The sequence below is a fragment of the Balaenoptera musculus genome, chromosome 19, assembly GCF_009873245.2.
Source record: "Balaenoptera musculus isolate JJ_BM4_2016_0621 chromosome 19, mBalMus1.pri.v3, whole genome shotgun sequence".
NCBI lineage: Eukaryota > Metazoa > Chordata > Mammalia > Artiodactyla > Balaenopteridae > Balaenoptera > Balaenoptera musculus.
Window position 1 is genome coordinate 8478583 of NC_045803.1, and position 25423 is coordinate 8504005.

General features: G+C 50.5%; 1 protein-coding gene across 1 annotated transcript; it reads right to left on the reverse strand.

The window, feature by feature from the left end:
* Positions 1 to 1165: 1165 nt before the first annotated feature.
* Positions 1166 to 25339, reverse strand: ZSWIM9 (zinc finger SWIM-type containing 9). Its single transcript, XM_036832302.1, has 4 exons — positions 25302 to 25339; positions 24000 to 24275; positions 15067 to 15379; positions 1166 to 3656 (listed from the first exon to the last, which is right to left on the reverse strand). Exons 1-4 carry the CDS (start codon positions 25322 to 25324, stop codon positions 1470 to 1472), a joined length of 2799 nt encoding a protein of 932 aa, XP_036688197.1. The 5' UTR covers positions 25325 to 25339; the 3' UTR covers positions 1166 to 1469.
* Positions 25340 to 25423: the final 84 nt, after the last annotated feature.

The window sequence follows — 25423 nt, forward strand, 5'->3', positions numbered from 1 at the left end:
TGAGAGAAACTTTAGAAGCCTCCCACCCTAAGCAGACTCATTGGGCAGGATCAGGCCCCACGCCCATTCTTTTTTTTTTTGAAATAATGTTTATTTTATTTTATTATTTTATTTATTTTTTTGGCTGTGTTGGGTTTTCGTTTCTGCACGAGGGCTTCCTCTAGCTGCGGCGAGCGGGGGCCACTCCTCATCGCGGTGCGCGGGCCTCTCACCATCGTGGCCTCTCTTGTTGCGGAGCACAGGCTCCAGACGCGCAGGCTCAGTAGTTGTGGCTCACGGGCCCAGTCGCTCCGCGGCATGTGGGATCCTCCCAGACCAGGGCTGGAACCCGTGTCCCCTGCATTAGCAGGCAGACTCTCAACCACCGCGCCACCAGGGAAGCCCCCCCACGCCCATTCTTAAACCAATCACTGGCATAGTGGCTGAGATTGGCATGGACTAATCATTGGAGGATCCAGGGATGTTGGCAAGCTGTTCCCATGGCGTACTGGTCCAGGCGAGGGAGGATGAGGCCTGAGCTGCCATGAAGATGGATTCACTTTGGGTCCCTGCATTCCATCAACAGTAGGGCCTGTTGATAGAAAAAGTCAAGGAATGCTGGACCATCTCAACTGCCCTCTGGGTCTGGGCCTCCCACCCTCCCCCAGAAGCCAAGAACTCAGCACAGAAACCAAAATAATACTGTTTTATTCCAATCTTGAAGCACAGAAGTCCAGAGGGTTCCCCTCCCCCACTGGGGAGCCTCCAGCCCATCCCACCAGACTCCCAGGGCCCCCTCTTATTCTGCCTCTTCCAGGAATGACCAACCAGAAGGTGAAGGGGATCCAAGACTCCAGGCCTTAGAGAAATCCCCAAGTCATTCCCCTCTCGTTTCTTCTCTCCCCCCTCTCCCACTCCTTTCCTTTGCCATCTCCTTTTTTTCTTCCCTCTCCTCCATCCGTCTCCTCCTCCCCTCCCCCACCCCCTCTGCTTTCCTCCCTTCCCCTGTTTGTCCCCATTGCTTCCCCATTTCTGCCTCTTTTCTTGTCCTCTCTCCACCACGTCTGTGTCCCCTTTGTCTTTCCTCCCCTTCCCTCTTCTTCATTACCCCCCGTTTTTCCCTCCTCCTGCCAGGCTCTCCCCACATCCTGGTGTCCTCCCCTCCCCCAGCTTTATCCCCTTCCTTCTCCTGTCCGGACCTGACCCTGTCTACACCCTCTCACCACACATTTCCTCTCTGGAGGGAAGCCCTCAGAATCCACCCTGGCCACCACCATCTGCCACAGCTGCGGCTCCAGGACCTCCGAGACCACACCGTCTGCTTCCCCTCGGACCCAGAGAGGCAAACTGCCCAGACGAAGTCGCTGGATGCCCCAGGAGGTGGCCGGGGGGACTGGGGTGGCCTACTTGGCCTCAGCCCCGTTATCTTTGGGATCGAGGAATGCCCTCCCGCGCCCACCGTGGAGGGTGGCGGGCAGGGGCGCGCAGGCTCAGGGCTCGGGGGCTCTCCCCCAGCAATCCCTGAGCAGGTCCACGTGGAATAAGGCTGCCCCCGTGAGCAGGCGCGCGGCGAAGAGGTGGCGGCAGGGCAGACGCCGGGCGGCATGGATGGAGCAGCTGCAGCGCGTCAGGGCCCCGTCCAGGAAGAAGTCCGAGGTGCCGTCCTTCAGGGCAAAGCCAGCTCCTGTCCAATGGAACCCGCGGGTCCCGTGCTGCCGGGCGAAGGCCAGCTCCTCGGCCACCAGCTCTGCCAGCTCTGGCCCGCAGGCCGCTCGGAACTTGGCCAGGGGTTCCCAGTCTACCTCCTCCTCCTCCGAGGGGCAGCAAGGCCTCTTTGATGCCCTTGGGCCTTCTCCTCCACTTCCTTCCTGCGCGCTCTCTCCGGCCGCCAGGTACGTCCTCCTTGTCACTGCCCACTCTGGGTCACCCTCCAACACAGTCCCCACGGGAGTGCTGCACGTGCCTCCATTCCCCAGCCCTAGACGGCCCCCTGCTGTGTCCCCACACTCCATCCCCTGCCCTCTGCTCTTGGGGCCCCCAGCCTGGGCTCCCCCTTCATCTCCATTCTCCAGGCCTGTCACCCTCGTGTCCCCCAGTTGGACCAGAACTACATCCTCCAGGTCCCTTCTTCTTTTGACACCCAACCTCACTGCTCGCTCTTCTCTAGCCTCTGGCCCTCTCTGCCTCCCATCTCCCCACTGGGGCCCCCTTAGGTCTGCGTTCTCGGGGACCAACTCCAGGGGCTTCTCCACATGGACTTTCCTCCAGTTTCTGACCTCCAGCCCCCTTTCCTTCTCTGCTTCCAAATGCGGCCCCTTCCAGTCTCTGGTTTTCAGCCCACTTACCCTCTCATCGTGCAACAGGGCCCCCCTCCAGGAGCTCCCGTCAAGACTGCTGGCCCTCTCATAATCAAACAGGGTCCCCCTCCCGTCTGGGGTCTCCAGCAGCCTAATCCTTCCCTCCTCCAGCTGGGCCAGCCTCCAGGTATACTCTTCCAATCCTCTCAACCTCTGGCCCTCCACCTGGGCCCCCCTCCAGATATAATCTTCCAGTCCCCAGTCTTTCTCACCCTCCAACGGGCCCCCCCTCCAGTCTCTGATCGCGGGCCCTCTCAAGTGCTCGTTCTCCAACTGGGACCCTCTCCAGACACTCCCCTCTAGCCCTCTCACCTTCTGGTTCTCCAAGTGGACCCCTCTCCAGTCTCGGATTTGCAACCCTCTCCCCTTCTCACTTTCTACCTGAGCCCCTTCCCGGTCTCTGGTCTCCAGCCCTCTGGCCCACTCCTTCTCTAACTGGGCTTCTCTCCGAAAACTTCCTTCCTTCCGCGCCCCGCCCCAGTTTCCGGTTTCCAGGCCCTTCACCCTCTCGTTCTCCACCTGGGCTCCCCTCCCCAGCTCACCCTCCAGCCAAGGGCCCCCATCGTCGGAGACATCCGGCGCCGCCTCCCCAGCCGCGTCGGCCCACTGCATGGCCACCAGGTCGCGCAGGCACTGCGCCACGCTGCGCGAGGGGCTCAGGCGGCGCAGCAGGCGCCGGCGGTGGCCGCGCACCAGGGCGCACGCGTCCAGGTCGCGGGCCGCCTCGAAGGCGCGGAAACGCACCCACATGTCCCGGCGCGGCGCCCAGTTGCGCTCGAAGTAATCGACGAAGGCGGCCGGGCCGTGGGCGCGCAGCTCGGCCAGCGCCTCGGCGTAGGCGGCGGGCGACAACGCGCCCGCCAGGCGACACAGGCGCGGCCACAGGCCCGGGTCCTCGCGGCCGGCGCCGCCCAGCTCCTGCGCCTTGCTGAAGAGCGTCTCCAGGCCCTGCGCCCGGCAGATCTGCACGCGCGCGCCCGGCAGCAGCTGGCGCACGGCGGGCAGCTGTGCCGCCACCTCGGGCCCGGCCGTGAGGCAGCGCACACGGCCCTTGACGTCGGGCGCGCTCTGCAGCAGCGAGGCCAGCGCGAAGCGCAGCAGGCTCGGAGTGCCGGGCCGCGCCACGCAGCAGGCGGCCTGGCGCGCGCGGCCCGCGCCGTCCACGCACAGCACCGCCAGCAGATCCAGCGCGCCCTGCAGTCCCGGCAGCCGGTCCACCAGGAGCATGCGCGGGAAGCGCCGCAGCATCGCCCGGGTGCGCGACGTCAGGAAGAACACGGTCTCCACCACCGCCTGGTCCTCCACGAACACCAGCTTCACCTGCGGGCGGGGGCGGAGAGGCGGGGAAAGAGGTCAGGAGGTGCCCGGGTCGCCCCGCCCACGATTTCCCCCTCTGGGGAAACGGGACTCCGTTCATTCATTCTTTCATACGTGCGTGCATTTTTGACCAGCAGGAGGCAGTGCCGGGGAATGATTAAAAACGCGGATTCCGGATTGCCTGGGTTTCCGATGCCGGCACCACCATCTAAGAGCTGTGTGGTTTTGCCCACTAGACAGCCTCTCTGAGCCTCAGTTCCCCCTATTAGGAACTGGGTATTCCTTCCTTCCTGCGGTCAGAGGCACTCTAGGGCAGTGGTTCTCCAAGTATAGGTTCTGCAGCAGCTGCGTCAGCATCGCCTGCTGGGACCTTGACAGAAACGCACATATTCTCAGGCCCACCGCACCCCTGCTGAGTCAGAAATTCCCGGGGAGGGGCCCGGCAATCTGCTTTGACAAGCCCTCCCGGGGATTCCCACGCACACTCAAGTTTGAGAGCCACAGGTCTAGAAGTAAAGCGCACAGACTGTGGAGCCAGATTGCTTGGGTTTGAGTTCCGGCCTCACCAATGCTTTTAACTACGTGACTTGAGCTCTCTGTGCCTCAGCTTCCTCCTTAACCTCCTCATTTCCCAATTTCCCCTTCTGGGAACTAAAGAGTCATTCTTTCATGCATGGAGGCCTGGGCTGAGACCCTGGAGCCCCCATTTCCTGGCTGTGTGGCTTCCCGCAACTTCCCTGACCTCTATCTCATTTGCAAAATGATGATCATGAGGGTGTGATTGGACGGATGAAATGAATTAAAGCATTTAGAACGCTGCCTGGCACAAATAATATTACTATTATTCAACAATACTCACCCAACAAATAGTAAGTGCTCTTGAAGTGTTCCTTATTACCATAATTATCACCCCTGCTTAAAGACCACGTGCTCGTAAAGGTCTTCTCTGACCATCCCATCTAAGCGGACACCACAGCTCTCTCTGGATGCTTCCGGCCATGGCACTTAGCACCCTGAAGCACGTTACATCGTTATTTGCTGCTTTGCTTATTGCCTGTTTGCCCTCCCTTAGATGTAAGCCCCACAAGGATGTTGCTTCATTTAACTTTTGCATCCCTTGATGCTCTGAATGGCCCCTGGCCTGAGCCACAGCTCAATACATCCCGAATGAGTGAGTGAATGAATGTGTGAATGTGCAGTGATATCCACTGGCCATGTCTCTGGAGTGGAAGTTCAGGGAATCCTGGCTTTGAATCCTAGTTCTGAATCCTGGTTTTGTCTCTTCCTAGCTGTGAGACCTCCGGCAAGTCACTTCCCCTGGCATTTTTTTTTTTGGCTGTGCTGAGCTGGCTTGTGGGATCTTAGTTCCCCAACCAGGGATCAAACCCGGGCCCCTGGCAGTTGACGCGTGGAGTCCTAACCACTGGACCGCTAGGGAATTCCCTCCTCTGGCATTTTAGCTTCAGTTTCCTTTTATGCAAAATGGGAATATATGTCTATTTAACGCTTGTGGTGAGGCTAAATAGAGATTATCCGTGTCCAAAGCTTGGAATGATGCCTGGCATGTATCAAATCCCAGCTATCGTTACCATCTTACTTGAGTTCTCAGCAGCATTCAGTACAGTGACCCTGTCCCCTTTCTGGAACGTAGGTCTCTTTTGGCTTCTGTCACCCTGAAAAACTCTTGGCTTTCCTCCTTCCTCCCAGCCATCTCCTCTGCAGTCTCCTTTGCTTGCCCCTCCTCCTCTGCTCCCTCTAAATGTTGCTGCGCTGCAGAGCTCATCCAGGCCCTCTCCTCTCCTCTCTCGTGTCTCTAGGCTCAGCCAAGGTGATCTCATCCAGTTACATGGCCTTTAGCATCTCTAAGCTGATAACTCCCAGTTCTGTATCTCCAGGCTCCAGACCCACCTACTTACCTGTCTCTGCAGCAACATGGACCCTTACACAGCTCACGTGTTCCTTGAGACTGATGGCCCGAAGGCACCCTTGATTCTCACTCCCCACCAACCTGCCCCTCCTTGGTCGGCTGCCTCTTCCGCAATGGCTCCACCATCCACTTTATAGCTCAGGCCCCAGCACTCAGGGCTGATTCTTGGCTCTGCTGCATGCAATCCATCCCCAAATCCTAGCAGCGACCTTCAGAATCTGACCCCTTCTCCCCACCCCCATGGCCACTGGTCAGAGCCATCACCACCTGTCACCTGGATTACTGTAGCCACTTTTGCCTGGGCTCCCTGTCTCTCCCTGTCCCCCACACGGCTGCTGGGGGGCATTTTCAAGACTCTGACCAGATCAACCCCTCCCCTCCTTAAAAACCTTTCCCAGAATTTCCCATCACCCTTCAAGTCAAATCCAGAGTTCAGGCCACAGCTGTGCACTGGGCGATCAGGCCCTGGGACCTCATCTCTGTCCCTCTCGTCTGCCTTGGCCTCAGCCGCTCTGGCCTCATTATTTTTGCACAAAAGCCACTTAATGGGGTAGGGAGATTAGCAGCGATGAGCTAGGGTCCCCTATACCAGGCAGACGGCTAGACTGTTTCAGCCAGGCCCTGCAGAGCTGGCCTACAGCTGCAGAACCAGGATTGGAATACAGTTTAAACACAGATCTCTCCACAAACCATTCTGCCATAATCTGACCTCGTCCTATGAAACCCGTTAAAATGCAATGCACAGTTCTCCACTTTCAAGACCAAAAAAAAAAAAAACAAAAACAAAAAACAAAACCCAAAAAGCCAACAACAACAACAAAACAATTCTATTTAAAAAAAAAAAAAAGTCTAGTGGAGTCCAAAAAGAGCAAGAAAATTGCTTTCCTCACCCTAAAATTATACATTCAGCATCTTAAATAGAAGAGGCATTCAATAAATTTTATGGAAAAGCCTAGTCAGCTTACCATTGAATTGGTTACAATACCACTATCATTTTTTTTCAACCATCATTAATTTTTACACCTACTATTACTTTATCATTTAATTTATCTTAGCAGATGTTTCCATCTAGGACAGTTCTGTCCAATACAGTAGCCATTTACATTTAAATTAAGATTTAAAAAGATATAAAAATTCACTCGCTCAGTCACACTGGTCATATTTCACTGCTCAATAGCCACGTGAGGCTAGTGTCTACTCTATGGGGCAGTGCAGATAGAGGACATTTCCATCACCACAGAAAGTTCTATTCCACGGTGCTGGTCTAGAAACTAACGTAAAGATAAAAGTCATCGGATATTAACTAGACTTACTGGGGTGATCATTTCACAATATATACAAATATCAAATCATTATGTTGTACACCTGAAGCTAATAGAATGCTATAGGTCAATTACATCTCCAAAAAAAAAAAAAAAGGATAAACAACAAGGTCCTACTGTACAGCAGAAATTAACACAACATTGTAAATCAACTACACTTCAATTTAAAAAAAAAGAAAATTTTTATAGGCATAATGGGTTAAAAAAAAAAAACCTTACATGTTTCTATAGTATTAGGTAAGTTCTTACCTTTTTCTCCTTGGGAAAAGGACGAAGAGAAAAGTTAAAACAGCAAAACTTATTTGCCTTGAGACTTTTCCGGAGCTGGCCAGCACTTGCCTAATTAGGAGCTGACTTTCATTCTTAAAGAGAAAACTTAGATTTCTGATCTTGAGTTTTCTTTCTAAAGAGGGCACATAAGCTTTTCTTGCACAGCCGTTTGTTCATTAAACGGCATTTACTAAGCACCTACTGTGTGCTTGACACTGTGTTAGCCTTGAGGAGAGAGAAGAGACTGAATGAGGCAGGTGCAAGCCCTGCCCTGTTGGACTGGCCAAGTCTCCATGAACAATAACACAACTAGTGTTGCTTTCAGCCGAGAGGCCCAATGACTGGATAGTTAAGGGTTCCTGGACCCTGGAGCCAGACCGTAGGGATCCAAATCCAGGTTCTTCCTCTTACTAATTGCGCGGATTTATGCATCAGCTGTGTGACTTAGGGAAAGTGTCTGAACTTCTCTGTGCCTCAGCTGTTCCCATCCGCAAAGGTGGGGAGTGTGACTGCACTGGCCTTATAAAGTTGCTGTGAGGATTAAATGGGTTAATCTGCATGAAGCTTGGAGATCAGTGCCTGGCACGAGGTCAGTGTGTATTGAGTGATAGCTGTTATTATTATTATTATCATCATCTGAGTGTGGAGGACATGCTAAAGAGAAAGGCTACTGGGGCAGAGGTTGGTGTGTGGTTGCTTGTGGGATCTTAGTTCCCCGACCAGGCATCAAACCCAGGCCCACGGGGCAGTGAAAGCGCCGAGTCTTAACCACTGGACTGCCAGGGAATTCCCAGTGTGGGGTCCTCTGATTGAGCGAGGATGATTGCTGAGAGGGGACCATTATTTTCCTTATATTGCAGATAGGGAAACTGAGGCTGAGAGATTCCAGGTTTGCAGTAAAGGATTAACTCAGCAGGTCTGGGTTGTCCAAACCCCACACTTTCCAAAGAAAGGTCTGGCTCTTTCCTGACTCCTAGGAGACAGCCTCTAAGCCCTTGGAATGTCCTGCCCGATAGAGTGTCTTTGTTCACTTGGGGGGCTTGGGCCACTATAAATAGTCTCTTGCTAACAACTGGTTTATAGTGGGGGCCTTGGACTTGACCTCCAGCGGGGCTGGAGACTGAGGTCAGCCACCCAGGCAGTCATATCTACATGACCAAACCCAAAAAAAACCCCCTGGACTCGAGGCTCAGGTGAGCTTCCCTGGTGGGCAATACTCTGTGCGTGTTGTCACACATTGTTGCCGAGAGGAATAAGCACTGTCCGTATACCTCCACTGGGAGAGACCACTGGTCTCTCCTGGACTCCACCCCATGCGCCCCTTTGCTGATTGTACTCTGCATTCTTTCACTGTAATAAACTGTAACCGTGAGTATAATGGCTTTGCTGAGTTCTGTGAGTCCCCATTGAACCTGAGGGTGGTCTTAGGGTCCCTGACTACACCAGGGAAGTGACTTGTTCCAGATCATGGTGCTAACAAGCAGCAGGGCTGGGATTCAAGTCCAGGTCATACAGGATGGTAGTGGGGGGAAAAAACAAGGTGTGGACGGAGATGTGTGGGTGACACTGGAGGGGTGTGGTGACGTGTGATGAAGGTGGGAGGGGGATACATAAATGAATGAATTTCTCTACCAAATATTTACTGAGCAAATCAGACATGCCAAGTGCTGCTCAAGCACTGAAGAGGGCCAATAACACACCTCTGAGTGGGAAGAGAGAGCCTGCAAACCAAAGACGAATAAATAGGAACAGGAGATTTCACGTGTGTAAAGTGCTGGGGAGAACTAACCCCCCAGTTCCAAGGCATTAACTCTTTCAACCTCCACAACAATCCTGCACAACAGGTCCTGTTATTACTATCCCCATTTTTCAGATGGGGAAACTGAGGCACAGAGAGGTTCAGTTGCTTGCCTGGGGTCACATGGGTGGTAAACAGCAGAGCTGGGATTTGAATCCAGGCAGTTTGGGCCCAGGGCCTGTGCAACTGACCACTGGACTCTTCACAAAAGTGATCGCACGGGCCTGACACACAGGCTTCTGGCTTGAGGCACAGAGTGGATGGCGGGGCACAAGCGGGGATGGAGCAGCCCAGGGAGGAGCAGACTGGAGGATGGGAATGATCGTGGGTACCGTCTTAGACACACAAATCGGTGGCACAGGGATGCATTAACCATAGACCAGATTCCACAAACGTGGACATCAGAAACCATGCCACGCAACACTCCCTACCCACACCTCTTCCTATATTCAGGCACACAGCCTCCTTTTTCATGTGAACAGAATAATACTATTCTCTAGACTGTTCCCCCGCGAAAAATGAGGGAATAAAAATAATAGCTAAATAGCTAAACCATATAGAGCTTCCTACTTTCCGGGCACTGTTCCTTACACACACACACACACACACCCTCACACACAAACACACCCTCACACAACAACCCTAACAACTATGAGGTAGTGTCTATTATTATCCCCATTCTATAGATGAACAAACCAAGGTCTGGAGAAGTTACACAACTTGTTCACAACTTACTGGATATTACCCAGCCAGAAAATGGCACAGCTAGAATGTATATAAAGTTTTTAGTGTATATCTGTACAAATAAAATCAAGTTTTTAGCTGTTACTCTATCACCCCCAAAGTGGCTGCTCTGATGTAAAAATAGGCTATTGGACACAGAGAAGATTCCCTTGGGGAGCCAGGAAGAGGCAGAAAGGCTGAGACTGAGCCAGGGTAACTACAGAGCAGGGGAAACACAAGCCCCAGATTCAGATAGGGCTCTGGGAGACCCTCAGTGAAACAGCTCTATAAGCCTGTGGTTGTCTTTTTCCCTGTGCCAAGTAATGGTGGGTTTCTCCTGTCCGGGGCACTTGGCAGGACTGCATCTCTCTGCCCTGCTGTAGTTTGCCATGGTCACGTGACTTGCTTTGGCCAATGAGCAAGAAATAAAGTTCAGTGAGGTAAGCCACTGAGATTCCAGGGCTGGTTGTTACTAAGGCAAAACCCAGGCCATCCTGACTGTCACGTCTTAGGACACTCATCGCTCATCCCGAATTTTTCTTTTCTAGAGAGAAACAGATCAGTGTGGCACATTGGGACTATTGTCTATTTTTTATCTTATCTTTTAAAATGAATTATTCAAATGTGCCAAAATGCACAAGGTCCCAAAGTCAGATAATATAAAGCTATCCAGCACTGGGTCCTCTTCCTACTTCTATTTTCTAACCACTCGGTTGCCATTCGCTATTCTTATGTCCATCCACATCTCTTGTTGTTCTTCCAGATTTTCTTTATGTGAATACAAGCAAGCCACCTTTATATTCTTATTTGCTCCGTTTTATACATACAACATACCATGTACATTGTTTTGCTCCTTGCATTTTTTTTTTTTTTTGTAACTGAGAAATCTGTTCAGATCAGTTCCTAGAATTGTTCTCACTCTTGTTTAAAGCTACATAGTATTCCAGTTATGTAACCATTACCCATGGGTGGGGTTTGGTTGTTTCCAATCTTTTACTTTCACGAACCCCAATGATTAACCTTGCTTGGAAATCATTCGGCATCTGTGCAACTACATCTGCAGGATAAATTCCCAGCAGTGGGAGAGGGAGTGGTCAAAGGGTGAGTGACTTGGTCGTTTTGACAGATATTGACAAAGAGTCCTCTGTTGAGATTGTACCAGCGGACCAGTTAGTATTCTTAAAAGTAGCACACTCAGAACAACTTTCACCTTTCTCAGAAGGCAAAGCGTACATGTGAGAGAGCGCTGCAACGTTTCTGTGCAAGATCCATCTTCACCCAGAAAGCCAGCTTGCTTGCTGGTTACTCTGGAGCCTGCCACAAAGGAGATGGGTTTAGATACCTCAGCCCATCATCACGGCCTCAGGGCAGATTATAAAAGGTCTTAACACCTCCTTGGTTGAAGCGGCTACTCAGTCTTGCCCACAAACGGTGGTTGTGGCTTTGGGGTACATTCTTCTTGTCTGACCCCCCTCCCAAGACCAAGTGAACGACCTCAACGCAGGGGGTCCCCGGCATTCAGCTTCTCAAATATAATCGCTCCTTCAGGAAACTGCTGGAAGCAGAGAGAATAATATCCAGAACTCTTTTGCTATATCTTATAAGTGAAAAAAGCCAGGCTAAACTTCCATGTAAAGGTGACAGACTGAACACATCCTGCTAATTTCACTCCTTCCTGACCTTCAAGTACCTCTAGAGAAAAGGGATTTTTTTTTTTTAAGTTATAGAGGCATTAGGAAAGGAGACAACAGGACCCAAACTTCAGAAGTTGGAAAGCAGATGGACAAGCTGACCGCCGCTCCCCCCAACAAGAAAAGAAAACAAAAGCAACCCCCCCCCAAAAAAACCCCATCAGTTGGGACCAATAGCAGAGCCCTCAAAAGGAACTGGCAAACTCCGGCTTTGTGGGGAGGTTAAAACAAAGGGTATGAGGGCTGTTTTAGAAGCAGTTAGATCTGTTAAGCTCATGCTTTTTCTCACCCCCAGGTGGCTGGAGGTTTATTCTGTGGAGGCGGTAAAACAGAGAGGGTTGCTGGCCCCGGGGACATCGGGCCCATCTGCTGGCGGGGCAGGGGGGAGTGGTAGTTCCGTGCATCTTGCTGGCGGAGGGCCAGCTCCCCAGCCCTCTTCCCCAACATGGCTCCCAGAAGCTGGCAGCCTGGCCTTTACCTGCCAGCCAGCCAGCCAAGTGGTTGGAGTTTTCTCAGGGGGATTTGACCGGCCCCAGAGGAAGAACAAAAGATGCTAACATCTGGCACGCCCCAGTATACAAAGCAAGATGCAGAAAAGTGGGTATAACGTGCTACCTTGCTGGGGGAGGAGACAAGGGGAAATAAGGTTAAAAATAAAGACATGCAAATGTATCTGTGTATACAGCTGTGCCGTTCCATCCAGAAGCCACTAGCCACATGGGACTATCAAAATTTCCATTAATTAAGTTAAATTAATAATTCAGGGGACTTCCCTGGTGGTCCAGTGGTTAGGACTCTGTGCTTCCACTGCAGGGGGCGCGGGTTCAATCCCTGGTTGGGGAACTAAGATCCTACATGCTGTCCATTGCAGCCAAAAAAAAAAAATTAAGAATCCAGTTCCTCAGTCATACTGGCCATATTTCAAGCACTCAATAGCCACACGAGCTACCCTACTGGACAGCGCAGACACACATCATTTCCAGCATCACAGAAAGTTTCACTGGACAGCACTGGGCCATAGAACAGAAAGATATATAAAAGATGGATAAGCCACTGATACTCCAGCGGCCTCTGAGGAGGGGACCTGAGGGGCAGGAGGTGACAAGGGTACTTTTCACTACATACCCTTTTGTACCTTTTGAATTTAGGACCAGGTGAATGTCTTACATACTCAAAAAGCCAATTTAAATTTTTTAAAAAAGGAATAACCCTTTCACTGCTCTGTCTCTTGGTTTTCTAGAACTTCATTTCTTTTAAAAATATTAAGGTGGGCCAACATATGACTCTGCAATCCCACTCCTGGGCATATATCCTAAGAAAACTCTAATTTAAAAAGATACATGCACCCCGATGTTCATAGCAGCACTATTCACAATAGCCAAGATGTGGAAGCAACCTAAATGTCCAACGACAGAGGAATGGATGAAGAAGATGTGGTATGTATATGCAATGGAATGCTACTCAGCCAAAAAAAAAGAATGAAATAATGCCATTTGCAGCAACATGGATGGACCAAGAGATTATCATACTAAGTGAAGTAAGTCAGACAGAGAAAGACAAATACCGTATGATACTTATATGTGGAATCTTAAAAAAATGATACAAATGAACTTATATACAAAACAGAAATAGACCCACTGACATAGAAAACAAACTTATGGTTACCAAAGGGGAAAGGCAGGGGGAGGGATAAATTAGGAGGTTGGGATTAACATATACACACTACTATATATAAAATAGATAACCAACAAGGACCTACTGTATAGCACGGGGAACTATACTCAACATTTTGTAATAACCTATAAGGGAAAAGAATCTGAAAAAGAATAGATATGTTTATATGTATAACTGAATCACTTTGCTGTACACCTGAAACTAACACAATATTGTAAATCAACTATAATGCAATTTAAAAAAATTAAGGTGGGGCAAATCACAGATCCAGGAGCTAAACTTGGTTTAGGCTAGATTTCATGACAGCGTCCAAACTGGGCGTTAAAAGGATGATCCCTTGACATTGAAGGCTTTCCATTGTGAATATGCTGCTTCTTGCAGGGGCGACCCTACATAGGGTGTTTCCAGGGTAGAGCTAGAACTGACCGGGAGGGGCCCGAACCTCATTTCCAAACTGGGGAATAGCAGAGTGGTGAAGAGCATGGCCTTGGATCCAGACTGTGTGGGTCTGAAGTCCAGCTCTGTGGTTAAGTAGCTGTGTGACCTCGGGCCAGTTACTTGCCCTCTCTGTGCCTCAGTTTCCTTATTTGTAAAGTGAAGATGAGAATGGTGGATTCCTTTCTCATAGTGTGCTAGTGGGATTTAGATGGATTACAATTTATAAAGCACTTAGGGTAGTGCCCAGCACATAGTAAGTGCCTGATGAACGTTTCCTAAATTATTATCAATACTATGTGTGGATAGAGGGCTGGGTTTCTGTTGGTGGCTTGAAAGAGGGCTGGTTACTGGGCATGAGATGGAGATGGGGGAGTGCTCTGGACTTGGTTCTGGAGAGTGGGTTCACACCTCATCTCTACCCTGAGTTGGGACCTCTTCCATGCATGAGAGAAAAGCACAGCCTGAAGGAGAAACCAATTTTCTTTCTTTCCTTCCCTTCCTTCCTCCCTCCCTCCCCTCCTTCCTTCCTTCCTTCCTTCCTTCTTCCCTTCCCTCCAAGTCCACCCTGGCCCTGAAGTTGGATCAAAGCAGCAGAAAGATTCCTCATGGAGGAGCATTATTCTCACCGTTCCTCCAGCACATGAATCTCGCTCCAGCCTCTGAGCCTTCGCACTGGCTGTTCTTTCTGCCTGGAACTCACTTCCTTCTGAAGACAGAATGGGGGATCCCTTCCCTCCAGTCTGTCTCCTTTGCTTCACCATCATGTCCTCACTGAGGCCTTCCCTGACCACTCACATTAAAATAGCACCCTTACAATTGTCCACGCCCTCGCCCTCTTCTTCTTTACCATTCTCCTCCCCAATCCATCGTATTATGTCATGTAGCACCCTCCCTACTAAGACGTGATCTGGGTGGTGGGCACAGGGGTGTTTTTAACTTTGTGAACACTCACCAAACTCTATACTTATCATTTGTGCATGTTCTATGTGTGTCGTTCCAGTTAAAAAAAAAATTTTTTTTTTTAAATAGCACTTTCCATCACTCTGGATCCTCTTCCTCCTAGCCCCAACCCTAATGACCTGATATCATATTTGGATGCATCTGTCTATGATTGGTTTCTCCCCCGACAACTGCAAGGTTGTAGTAGCCAATCGCTGCAAGTGGCTATTTACATTTCAATTCGTGAAAATGAAATACCATTTAAAAATTCTGTTCCTCAGTCCTACTGGCCGCAGGGCAAGCGCCCAATAACCACATGTGGCTTCGGGACTACCATACTGGACAGCGCGGAATCACAAGGCATTCGCATCACTGCAGAAAGTTCTAGTGGAGGGCGCTGCCTTACGGGATGAGTTCTCTGAGGGTAGGGACGGGGCCATGTCTTGCGGGCGGCCGCCCCCGACCACCACCCCATGCCTCGATAAATCTTGAATGAATACGCGAAGGAATGAATGAAAGGCGTGAATGGATGAGTGGGCGGATGGATGAATGAATGAACGGCCCGCGAGTCTTGGGCGTGGCTCTCCCCCGCCGCGCCCCGCCCCCCGCCCCGCCTCTCCCGAGACCCCACCTTGGCCTCGGGGTCGGTGCGGAAGAGCCCCTCGAGCACGTGCAGGGCGTCCAGGACGCCGTGGTCGCGGCCCTTGCAGTAGGAGAGCAGGCGGTGCACGTCGGCCGGGGCCACGAACTGCTTGGAGATCTTGTTGGTGGTGCGCACGGGAAGGCAGGCGTTGGCCAGCAGGTGGCCCGGGCGGAAGTAGTAGGCGAACTCGAGCGGGCAGGCCGGGTGTGAGTGGGTCAGCTGGCACTCTGTCACCACGAGGCGGTCCCGCAGCGGGCTCAGCTTGACGATGATGAAGGCCGGGCAGCCGGGCTGGGGGGACCTGCGGGAGGAACGACCACGGCCGCCAGTCACATCACCCTGCCGCCTGCCCTCTTCTGCCTTCTCTCTCCTCTCTCCTTTATTCTTATTATGATTTTGTAACATTAAGAATTGTTTCAAGGAGGGGAAGGGACTCATTAGGAGTTTGGGATTAAAATATACACAGTACCATATATGGGCTTCCCTGGTGGCGCAGTGGTTGAGAATCTGCCTGCTAATGCAGGGGACACGGGTTCGAGCCCTGGTCTGGGAAGATCCCACATGCCACGGAGCAGCTGGGCCCGTGAGCCACAACTACTGAGCCTGCGCGTCTGGAACCTGTGCCCCGCAACGGGAGGGGCCGCGATAGTGAAAGGCCCGCGCACCGCGATGAAGAGTGGCCCCCACTTGCCGTAACTAGAGAAAGCCCTCGCACGAACCGAAGACCCAACACAGCCAAAAATAAAAATAAATAAAATAAAATAAAATTAAAAAAAATATATATACACAGTACCATATATAAAATAGATAACCAACAAGGAACTATACTCACTATCTTGTAATAACCTATCATGGAAAAGAATCCAAAAAAAAGAATACATATATAACTGAATCACTTTACTGCACACCTGAAACTAACACAACATTGTAAATCAATTATATTTCAATAAATATTTTAAAAAAGTTGTTTCAAGCGTAGAGAAGAGTAGAGGGCCTTAAGAATATGCCAGCTCTGTGACCTTGGGCAGGTCCCTTCAGGTCTCTGGGCCTCAGTTTCCTCTTAAAAGGGAGCAATAAACATCATACCTTTCTCATAGGGTTGTTGTGAGGATTAAAAGAATTGATACCTGGAAAGCACTGAAAAACATTGTCTGGAACATGGGGGAGCGCTGTACGTTTGCTAGAATTCTGCACCCACCACCCCCAGCTCTATTAAAAGTGAATGCATAGTTTATTATACTTACCTCAATCAACTTTAAGAAATAAAACATTTCATATACTCCTGTATCCGCTTTTGATTTAGTGATAACAACATTGCAAGCTGAGGCCTTCTGTGAACCCTGTCCCAACAAAGTTCCCTCCCTCCTTCTGACCCCAGAGGTAGCCACTACCCAAATTAGGTATTGAGCATTCCCACATATGTTTTAATGTATCTATAAACACGTGCCACGGAGCAACTAAGCCCGTGTACCACAACTACCGAGCCTGCGCTCTAGAGCCCGCGAGCCACAACTACTGAAGCCCGCGCACCTAGAGCCCGTGCTCCGCAACAAGAGAAGCCACCTCAATGAGAAGCCCGCGCACCGCAACGAAGAGTAGCTCCTGCTCACTACAACTAGAGAAAGCCTGTGCGCAGCAACGAAGACCTAATGCACCCCAAAATAAATAAATAAATAAATTTTAAAAAACACACGTTTAAAAAATAAAACAGTGGAAGGTATGTTACCAGGTTTTAAAACTTTGTACACATGAAAAGGGGCTCAAACTCATTAGGCATCAAGGGAACACATATCAAAACCCTAGGGTGGTATATATACACAATGGGCTATTACTCAGCCATAAAAAAGAATGAAATAATGCCATTTGCAGCAACACGGATGGACCTAGAGATGACCATACTAAGTGAAGTAAGTCAGACAGAGAAAGACAAATATCATATGATATTGCTTATATGTGGAATCTAAAAAAATGATACAAATGAACTTATTCATGAAACAGAAATAGACTCACAGACATAAAAAACAAACTAATGGTTACCAAAGGCAAAAGGGGGGAGAGGGATAAATTAGGAGTTTGGGATTAAAATATACACGCTACTATACATAAAATAGATAACCAACAAGGACCTACTGTATAGCTCAGGGAACTATACTCAATATCTTGTGATAACCTATAATGGAAAAGAATCTGAAAAAGAATATATATATATGTGTGTGTGTGGGTAACTGAATCATTTTGCTGCACACCTGAAACTAACACAACATTATAAATCAAGTATATTTCATTAAAAAAAAAAAAACCCTAGGGAGAGGCCACTTTACACCAGCAGATAAAAGAGACTGATAACATCAACTGTTGGTGAGGACGTGGAGCAACTGGAACTCTCAGATGTCGTTGATGGGAGTGTGAAATGGTACAGTCACTTTTGAAAAACTGAGTGGCAGTATCTACTGAAGCTGAGCATGTGCCACCTCTGTGAATAGCATTTCCACTCAAGATAAATGCCTGCAGATGAGCACCGAAAGATGTGCACTAGAATGTTCATAACGGCACCATTCATATTAGCCAAATACTTGAAACAACCCAAACACAGAATAGAATAGGAAAACAAGTTGTGATATATTCCTAAAAATAACATACTAATCAACAATAAGAATCAGCAAACCATTACTCTCCCCCCAAACATGGATGATCTCACAAACCTGCTGGATGAAAGAAGACTGACAGAAAAGAAAACCCACCACATGGTTGTAGTTTATAGAAAGTTCAACAACAGGCAAAGCTAACCTCTGCTGGCCAAAGATTGGACAGTGGTTACCCTGAGTGGTTATGGGGGGCATGGTGGAGGGGGGTTTTTGGCATCGGATGTATTCTGCCTCTTGTACTGGGTGCTGGTTACATGTGCATTTTACTTGGGGAAAATTCATCAAGTTGTACATGCAGGATGTGTGCACTTTTCTGAATGTGTTACACTTTTTTAAAAAGTATACTTGGGGGACTTCCCGGGTGGTTCAGTGGTTAAGATTCCGTGCTCCTAAAGCAGGGGGCCTGGGTTTGACCCCTGGTCAGGGAACTAGATCCCGCATGCCGCAACTAAGACCCGGCGCAGCCAAATAAATAAATAAATATTAAAAAATAAATAAGTAGAAGTTTACTTGGGAAATTCTTGTTTTCCAGCATGATGTCGGGCGGAATGACAGCCCCCCCAAGGATATTCACATCCTAGTCGCAGGAGCTGGGCAATGTTACTGTACATGGCAAATGGACTTTGCAGACATGATTAAATTCGGATCTTGAGATGAGGAGAAGATACTGGGCCCAAGGTAATCACAAGGGTCCTTATAAGGGGAAGAGGGAAGCAGAAACGTCAGAGTCAGAGAAAGATTGAAAGATGCTACGCTCTTGGCTTTAAAAGTGGAGGAAGAGGCTGCAAACCAAGGAAAGTGGGTGGCCTCTAGAAGCTGGAAAAGGCAGCAAAACGGATTCTCCCCTCAAGCTTCCAGAAGAAACGCAGTCCTGCAGACACCTTGATTTAGCCCAGTGAGACCCGTGTTGGACTTCTGACCTTCAGAGGTGTTAGGTCACGCATTTGTATTATTTTAAGCCGCTACATTTGTAGTTATTTGTTACAGCAGCAACAGGAAACAAATATAAGCATCCCACTCAATATATCCTTTTGTAGCTTGCTTTTTCACTCCTCAGCGCTTCAAGACTTTTATGTTTCATTACTTGCTGCCTAATATTCCACTCTGCAACTCCGCCAACTGTTATGTCGTCTCCAGTTCTCCCTTCCTACAAACAACACTTGAGCGAACACTCTCTTATACATCTCTTCGTGTGTGAGCAAGAGTGTGTCCCGGACATTGGTTTTCAAACTGAAGGGCATGGCCCATCACCTAACATCAATTTAGGGAGTGACATCCAGTATGGTAGAAAATGAAAGAGCGCCGCAACTACTGAGCCCACGCGCCACAAACAGAGAGAAGCCCGCGCACTGCAACTAAAAATCCTGCGTGCCACAACTAAGACCTGCAACCAAGACCCAATGCAGCCAAATAAATATTTAAAAAACAAAACAAAACAAAAAAAAGAGAATAGGGGAAAAGAAAATCAGAGTATATTTCCCTGATAATATTTAAATTGACATCTGCTGTCTGAAAGCGGGTCCATGTTTCTCCAAGGGGAGGTGAGCTCAGCATTTTTGGTAGATTTCATGTTTATAGAGCAGGGGTCAGCTAACTTGTTCTGCCAAGGGCCAGACGGTAGATATGTCCTGTTGCTATACTGCAGACACAGCCATGGGTGATATGTAAATGAATGGGTGTGGCTGTGTGTCAATAAATCTTCATTTACAAAGATGAGCTGCAGGTTGCATTTGGCCCAAGGGCTCCTAGTTTGCCAACCCTTGTAACATAGACCATCTGGGGCCTGGCATATAGTTAAGAAGCCTGGCTCTCAGGGGGTAAATGCCAGTAGCACACCCCGCCCCCAAAATGCTCCTACCTTCTTTCTAAACAGTCCCTGAGGAGGGGGACCCTTCTTAGGATCCACCCTGAGAACCTCCAGTCTAAATGCTTAGGAATTGTTTTTGTTAAATCAGAAGGGGATCCTTGACACACCCCTTTTCTCCTCTATGCACGAAGTAAAACCCTGGAGGCTGACAGATTTTAAAAATCTACATGAGCATTTGAGACTTTTTGCCTAGCTTAAAGTAACAAAAATAATGCAAATTCAGAAAAATCGAAAGTGTAAAATCATTCTAAATAAAATACAAATGTGGAGCCACCATGATGGTATCAGATGCAACTCAAACAAATTTCCAACACACAGCCATTTCTGACCTACCAAAATGGCAAGTTCATGGGGTTCTACCCAGTACATTTGTCTAGAAAAATTCACGGGCTTTGGGGAAACTCTCTGGTTTGACCTCTTTGGGCCTGGGTGTTTCAGCCCCTAGAACAAACCCCCACTCAGGGGAGGTTACCTCTCTTGGGAAGCCGTGCATCTTACCAGAGAATGGCATGTCCCCTCTGCGGGTTCCCAGTATGCCACACAATGGTCTACGGCAGCCTCAACAGGCCATTTCTCTCCATCTATCTGGGGGAATAATACCACCACTCCCTGTAACTGTAAACTCCACATGGGCAGGAATTTTAGTCTGTTTTGTTTACTGCTGTATCCTCAGCACCTAGAACAGCTCCTGGCCCCTAGGAGGTGCTCAGTTCAGTAAACAAATGATGAGTGAATGACTATATCCCCCTTTCTGAAACCCAGGTACCCAGGCACACCACTCATCACTCATCCCACCAAAACCACCCATCACAAGTCCTGCCTTTTAAACTCTCCAAATCATCCACTTTTTTCACATTTCCATTGCAACCAACTTACTGTAAGTTCTTTCCCTCTTCACAAAACATCCTTCTCCCTTCATCTAGTTAATTCCTACTCATCCTTCACAACTCAGGGCCCACGTCACTCCTCCAGGAAGCCTTCCCTGACCATCCCCAGGCAGATTCCATCACATATTGGGGTGATGATTTGATTGATGCCCATCTGCAATGAATGCTCCCCACTGAATGTGGAGCACTCCCCCTGAAATCCCAGCATCTAAAACATACACACCCTGCACATAGTAGGTGCTCAAAACGACCCTCTTGGATGAATGAACAAACACATGGTACCAAGGACCAAAATGTCCTTAGGGTGTCGGCACATTCAACTCTCATATTAACGATTCATGATTGAAATAAAGAGAGAGGAGAGGGAGGGCGAGAGGGAGAGGGAGATAGAATGGTAATTAAAAACATGGGTTTTGTGGTCAAACTGTGTGGGTCCAAATCCTGGTTTTCCTTCTTAGCAGCTGTGTTATCTTGGGAAAGTCCTTTAACCTCTCTGTGCCTCAGTTTTCTGGAAATTGGGGCTAATAATAATACTGACCTTGCAGGGTTGTTGAGAGGATTCAATAAGAGGATTAAATTATGTATATGGCTAGAAAAGGGGCTGGCGCCTGGTAAACAGTTAAAAAAGTCGCTGCTATGTTCAAACATCTTTTTTTCTTCTAAAAGTACCATTGCTAGGACTTCCCTGGTGGCCTAGTGGTGAGGATTCCGGGCTTTCACTGCCGCGGCCTGGGTTCAATCCCTGGTCCGGGAAGATCCCGCAAGCCACACGGTGCAGCCAAAACGATTTAAAAAGTACCATTGCTTTGTTTTGCACTCCACTTGTCCATTTCTTCTGGATCTTTCAGGTTCTCAAGATCTTTGTGTTTCCAAAGGCTGGTGTGTGTTGGGAAAGGTTGGCAATCCTGTTCTAGCAAGGGAAGTGCCGTGAGAGGCTGGGGAAGAGTGGGAGAGCGCTGGAGCTGGAGGGGGGAAGGGGCAGGGACGGTGATTTCGAGGTCACTGCGCAACCTCCAGGAAAGGCGGAAGGAGCGGCCGGAAAGATGGCCCTTCTGTTTGTTCCCTGGACCATAGCCCCGGCTACCTCCCTGGCCTCTGGTTTCTCTCCTCCAGTCCATCCCCCATGAGACCCCAGAGGGTCTTCCTACCCCCAGAGCTGACCCTGCTCACAGCCCTCCCAGGGGTCCCCAGTGCCCTAGGATAAAGTCCCAGCCCTTGGACTCAGCCCCGCAGGTCTGGGCCTGACACCGCTCCAGCCACATCTCCTGCCTTTCCTAATATACTATTTCTCCAGACTCTGTCCTCGGTCCCTGGGCTGTGACACTGGTCAGGCCCTGCCTGAGCAGCTAGAGGGATGGAGGGGCTCAGAAGTGATGGGCTCCACGCCACCAGCCACCAGCTCACAACCACCTCCACTCCCAGGCTCCCCATCCAGGGACCATCCCACTGTCCACCCAGCCACCAGGCCCAAGCCCAAGGCACTGTCCTTGCCTCCTTGCTGGCCTGTCACTCCCTCCCATCCCTTCTGCCCCCTGGTTCCCCTCTGATATTTGTAGAGGGACAGTGCCTGCATGTAATATGTGCCATGTGTTTTAAGTCAAATACTGTACATACACAAATACATAAACAAAGAAAATCCTTCAAGGCTCCACTTACTGGTCACCTCTTCCAGGAAGCCTTCTAGATCCACCCTGGAAGCTCTCAGTAGAGCTGACCATTCCTCTTTTATCCTCCTCCATCTCCCTCTTCAACGTCTTTCTCACTACTTTGGGCTATTTTTTTTGGGGGGGGGTGTCTTTGACTCCTACATTAGATCCTGAGCTGCTCAAGGGCAGAGACCTGCTCTCTGGGTTCCACACGCCCCTCGAAGAGCATGCACACAGTAGGGGCTCAGTAAGTGTCTGCTGCTTTGCATTGGGTTCTGTTAACAAGGAGAGATTCCAGATTGGGCCTAAGCTTCCGGCAAGCTCTCGTGTTCTAGGTATCTGGGTGATGATGGGTGTTTGATCCTGTTCTGCTTCCGGATCTCCAAGTCTGTTTCCAGAATAAGCAGTGAGTAAGCTACTGAGAACCGTTATTCTCACAATAGATGTTTAATTAACTGTGAGTGAGAATCACTGGTACCGAGTGCTCACCTGGGCTCTCTTCTGAATGACGGGCATGTATGCGCTCATTTAATCCTCACAAAACCTACGCGATCAATACTATTACTTCTCGCCTTTTCCCAGGGCGGCAGCTGAGGCCCAGAAAGGGGACGTCACGAGCTCAGTGTCATAGGCTGGGCAGCAGTGGAGCCACGGTGGGCACCCAGGCTGCTGGCTCTCAGGTCTGTGCTCTTGACTCCTGTAACAGCCCTCCTGTACCCAGCCGCCCCGTGTTCCAGGCACTGGGTAAACGCCTTCCTGCTCACGGTAACCTCATAACAGCGCCACGAGGCAGGTACTGTGCTAACCCCCTTTCGGAGATGAGAAAACTGAGGCTTGGAGATGTGAAGTCCGTTGCCCAAAGAGACCCACCCAGGAAGTGGTGGAGCCGGTCTCGAGCAGCCAGCAGGCAGAGCCTGTGTTCTTAAGTGCACCCCTCTGTCCATGGCTCCCACCCAAGGGTCTCCAACTCACACACAGACAGGGGCCAGACAGGCAAAACAAGGATGTAGCAAAGGATGAGGTGGCAGAGAGCAGCGGCGTCTGGGGCAAACCTGAGCGCCAATGCCCCGTCTAATTGGGGTGGCCATCTGCACATGAGAACAAGGTCTCAGCCTCTTCCCGAGCTTGAAGGGAAGCTGGAAACCCAACATTGTATGGGGAATATTTAGGGTTTAAAATTGGGGTCAATTAAAACACCCCTGGCCACTTGGGTATGTTTCCTAGCCCTCTTGGATTCCTCAAGCCCTTTGTAGCATTACCGTTGGAGGGAACTATTTGTGAGCTTGTTCATATCATGTCAGTCTTCTGTCCGGTATGAAAGTTCCAGAAAGGCGGGGAATTTGTCTGTCTTGCTAAACTCCCCACTCCCCCAAGTGAAATATCCCTAGTTCCCAGCATGGGACCTGGCCCTGTATTTACTGAATGGATGGCTTTTTTTTTTTCTATTTTTGTCCTGTGGCTTTCTCTGCAGCTCAGCCTCTGATCTCTTTGTAGGTGTCCCAAATCTGGCTCTCACCTGTTTTTCTGGCTGCCTGGTGTCTCTGGCGCCATGTCTCCATGTTTCTGGAATTTTCTTTTTTAATGTCTCTTGGGTGTGTGTGTCTATCTCGCTCCCTGCCTCTCCACGGGTCTCTGTTAAATCTAAGTGGAGCCCACCCTCTGTATGTGCCTCGGTCCCTCCAGCAAACTGGCTCTGTCTCCATCTCAGGAAGCTTCCCTCCTTGACCCTCTCGGCTTCTCTTCAAGGTGTATTTAGCGGTTTTAGTTGGCATCTCTCCCCTCCCAGTCTCTGGGGTGAGGGCTCACTGCCTCCCCCTCCCCCGGGCCACCCTTCCCCCCCCAGCCCCCAGCAGGACAGGAGGCTCAGCTCACGCACCCCACGGCGGGCCGGCTGGGCGCGCGCACGTCCTTGCACACCAGCCGCACGTAGCTGTACTTGAGCACGTCGATGAGAGTGTAGAGCGGCGGCGCGCTGGCCCAGCGGCAGCGCGCCAGGTGCATGGAGCTCTTGACGAAGAAGAGCGCCAGCCGCTGCTGGCACCACGCGTCGAAGAAGCGGCTGAACTCGGCCCACGAGAAGAAGGCCCTCTCCCGCAGCTCCTGCTCCTCCTGCCCCGTTGCCGTGCCGGGTGGGGGCTCCATCCTGGGGCGCCTGGGTGGGAGGGGTGGGGAGGACACGTGGATATCAGATCCATCCCCTCCCAAGGCGTCCTGCTTCCTCCATTCTCGGCCTGCCTCTTCGGTGCTGATGCCTCTATCCAGGTGGGGCCTGGGGCGGGATATACCCGTTAATCTCTATACATGAACCTCTAGCCCATCTTTGGCCTCCTTCCACCCCCCTGCTTTATTCCTGGGACAGCTGGAACCTATCATCCTGATCTCTAACTCTCCAGTTCTGGTCGCCTCCTCCATAAATGTGATCCCTAGGCACAGTTGGGGTCCCTCTCCCAATATATGATTCTTAAACTCAATTGTGGACACCTCCTCCAATGTGTTCCCGGCTTCCAGGTAGGACCTCCTCCCCTTCCAGATGTGCCTCCTACATTTGGCGGTAACCTCTAGTGCCTCCATTCATCTGGAACTCCCCCTTCCATGAGCGTACACAGGGGCTATAACCCACATCCAGCTGTGCCCGCCTCGAAAGATGCTCCATCTCTGGATGTGTCTCAGATACTGGGCAGCTGTTGCCCCTCTCCAACATGTGACCCCTATACGGGTTGCCACATCCAGCTGTACCTCTGCTTCCCAGAGATGCTCCCATATCCAGACTTACTCCCCACATCTAGTATGGCCCCTTCGCGTACAGGTGTGTGCCCCATTCACTTGTGGCCAATTCTCAGAAGTGTCACCAATATTCATCTGTGGTCCCCACCTGCCCAGATGCACCGCCCAGCCCAGCTGCGGCCCCCTCCTCCCATCTACCGCTATCATCCTCCTCCAGATATGCGTCCTCGTCCTAGACATGGCCCGTCGTCCTTAGATGGGCTTCATCAACACAGATGCTCCCCCACGTCCAGCTGCGCCTCCCTCCTCATTAAGCCCCTCCCAACCGGCTCCAGCCTCCGCAACCCCTCCCAGCCCCGCCTGCCTTGGCACCTCCCATCCCGGCTGTCCCACCCAGCTGTGCCTCTCCCCTCCCCCAGATGTGCACCCTTCCCGCCCCTCCCCACTCACCTACCCGCCCCGGAGCGGCGTCCACATCCCACAATGCCCCGCGCCGAGGCCCGGCCCGGCCCTTGCTCCCGGGATGCCCCGCGCGGCCTCCCGCCTCTCTTCCCGCCGTGCGTCGCGCAGCGGCTT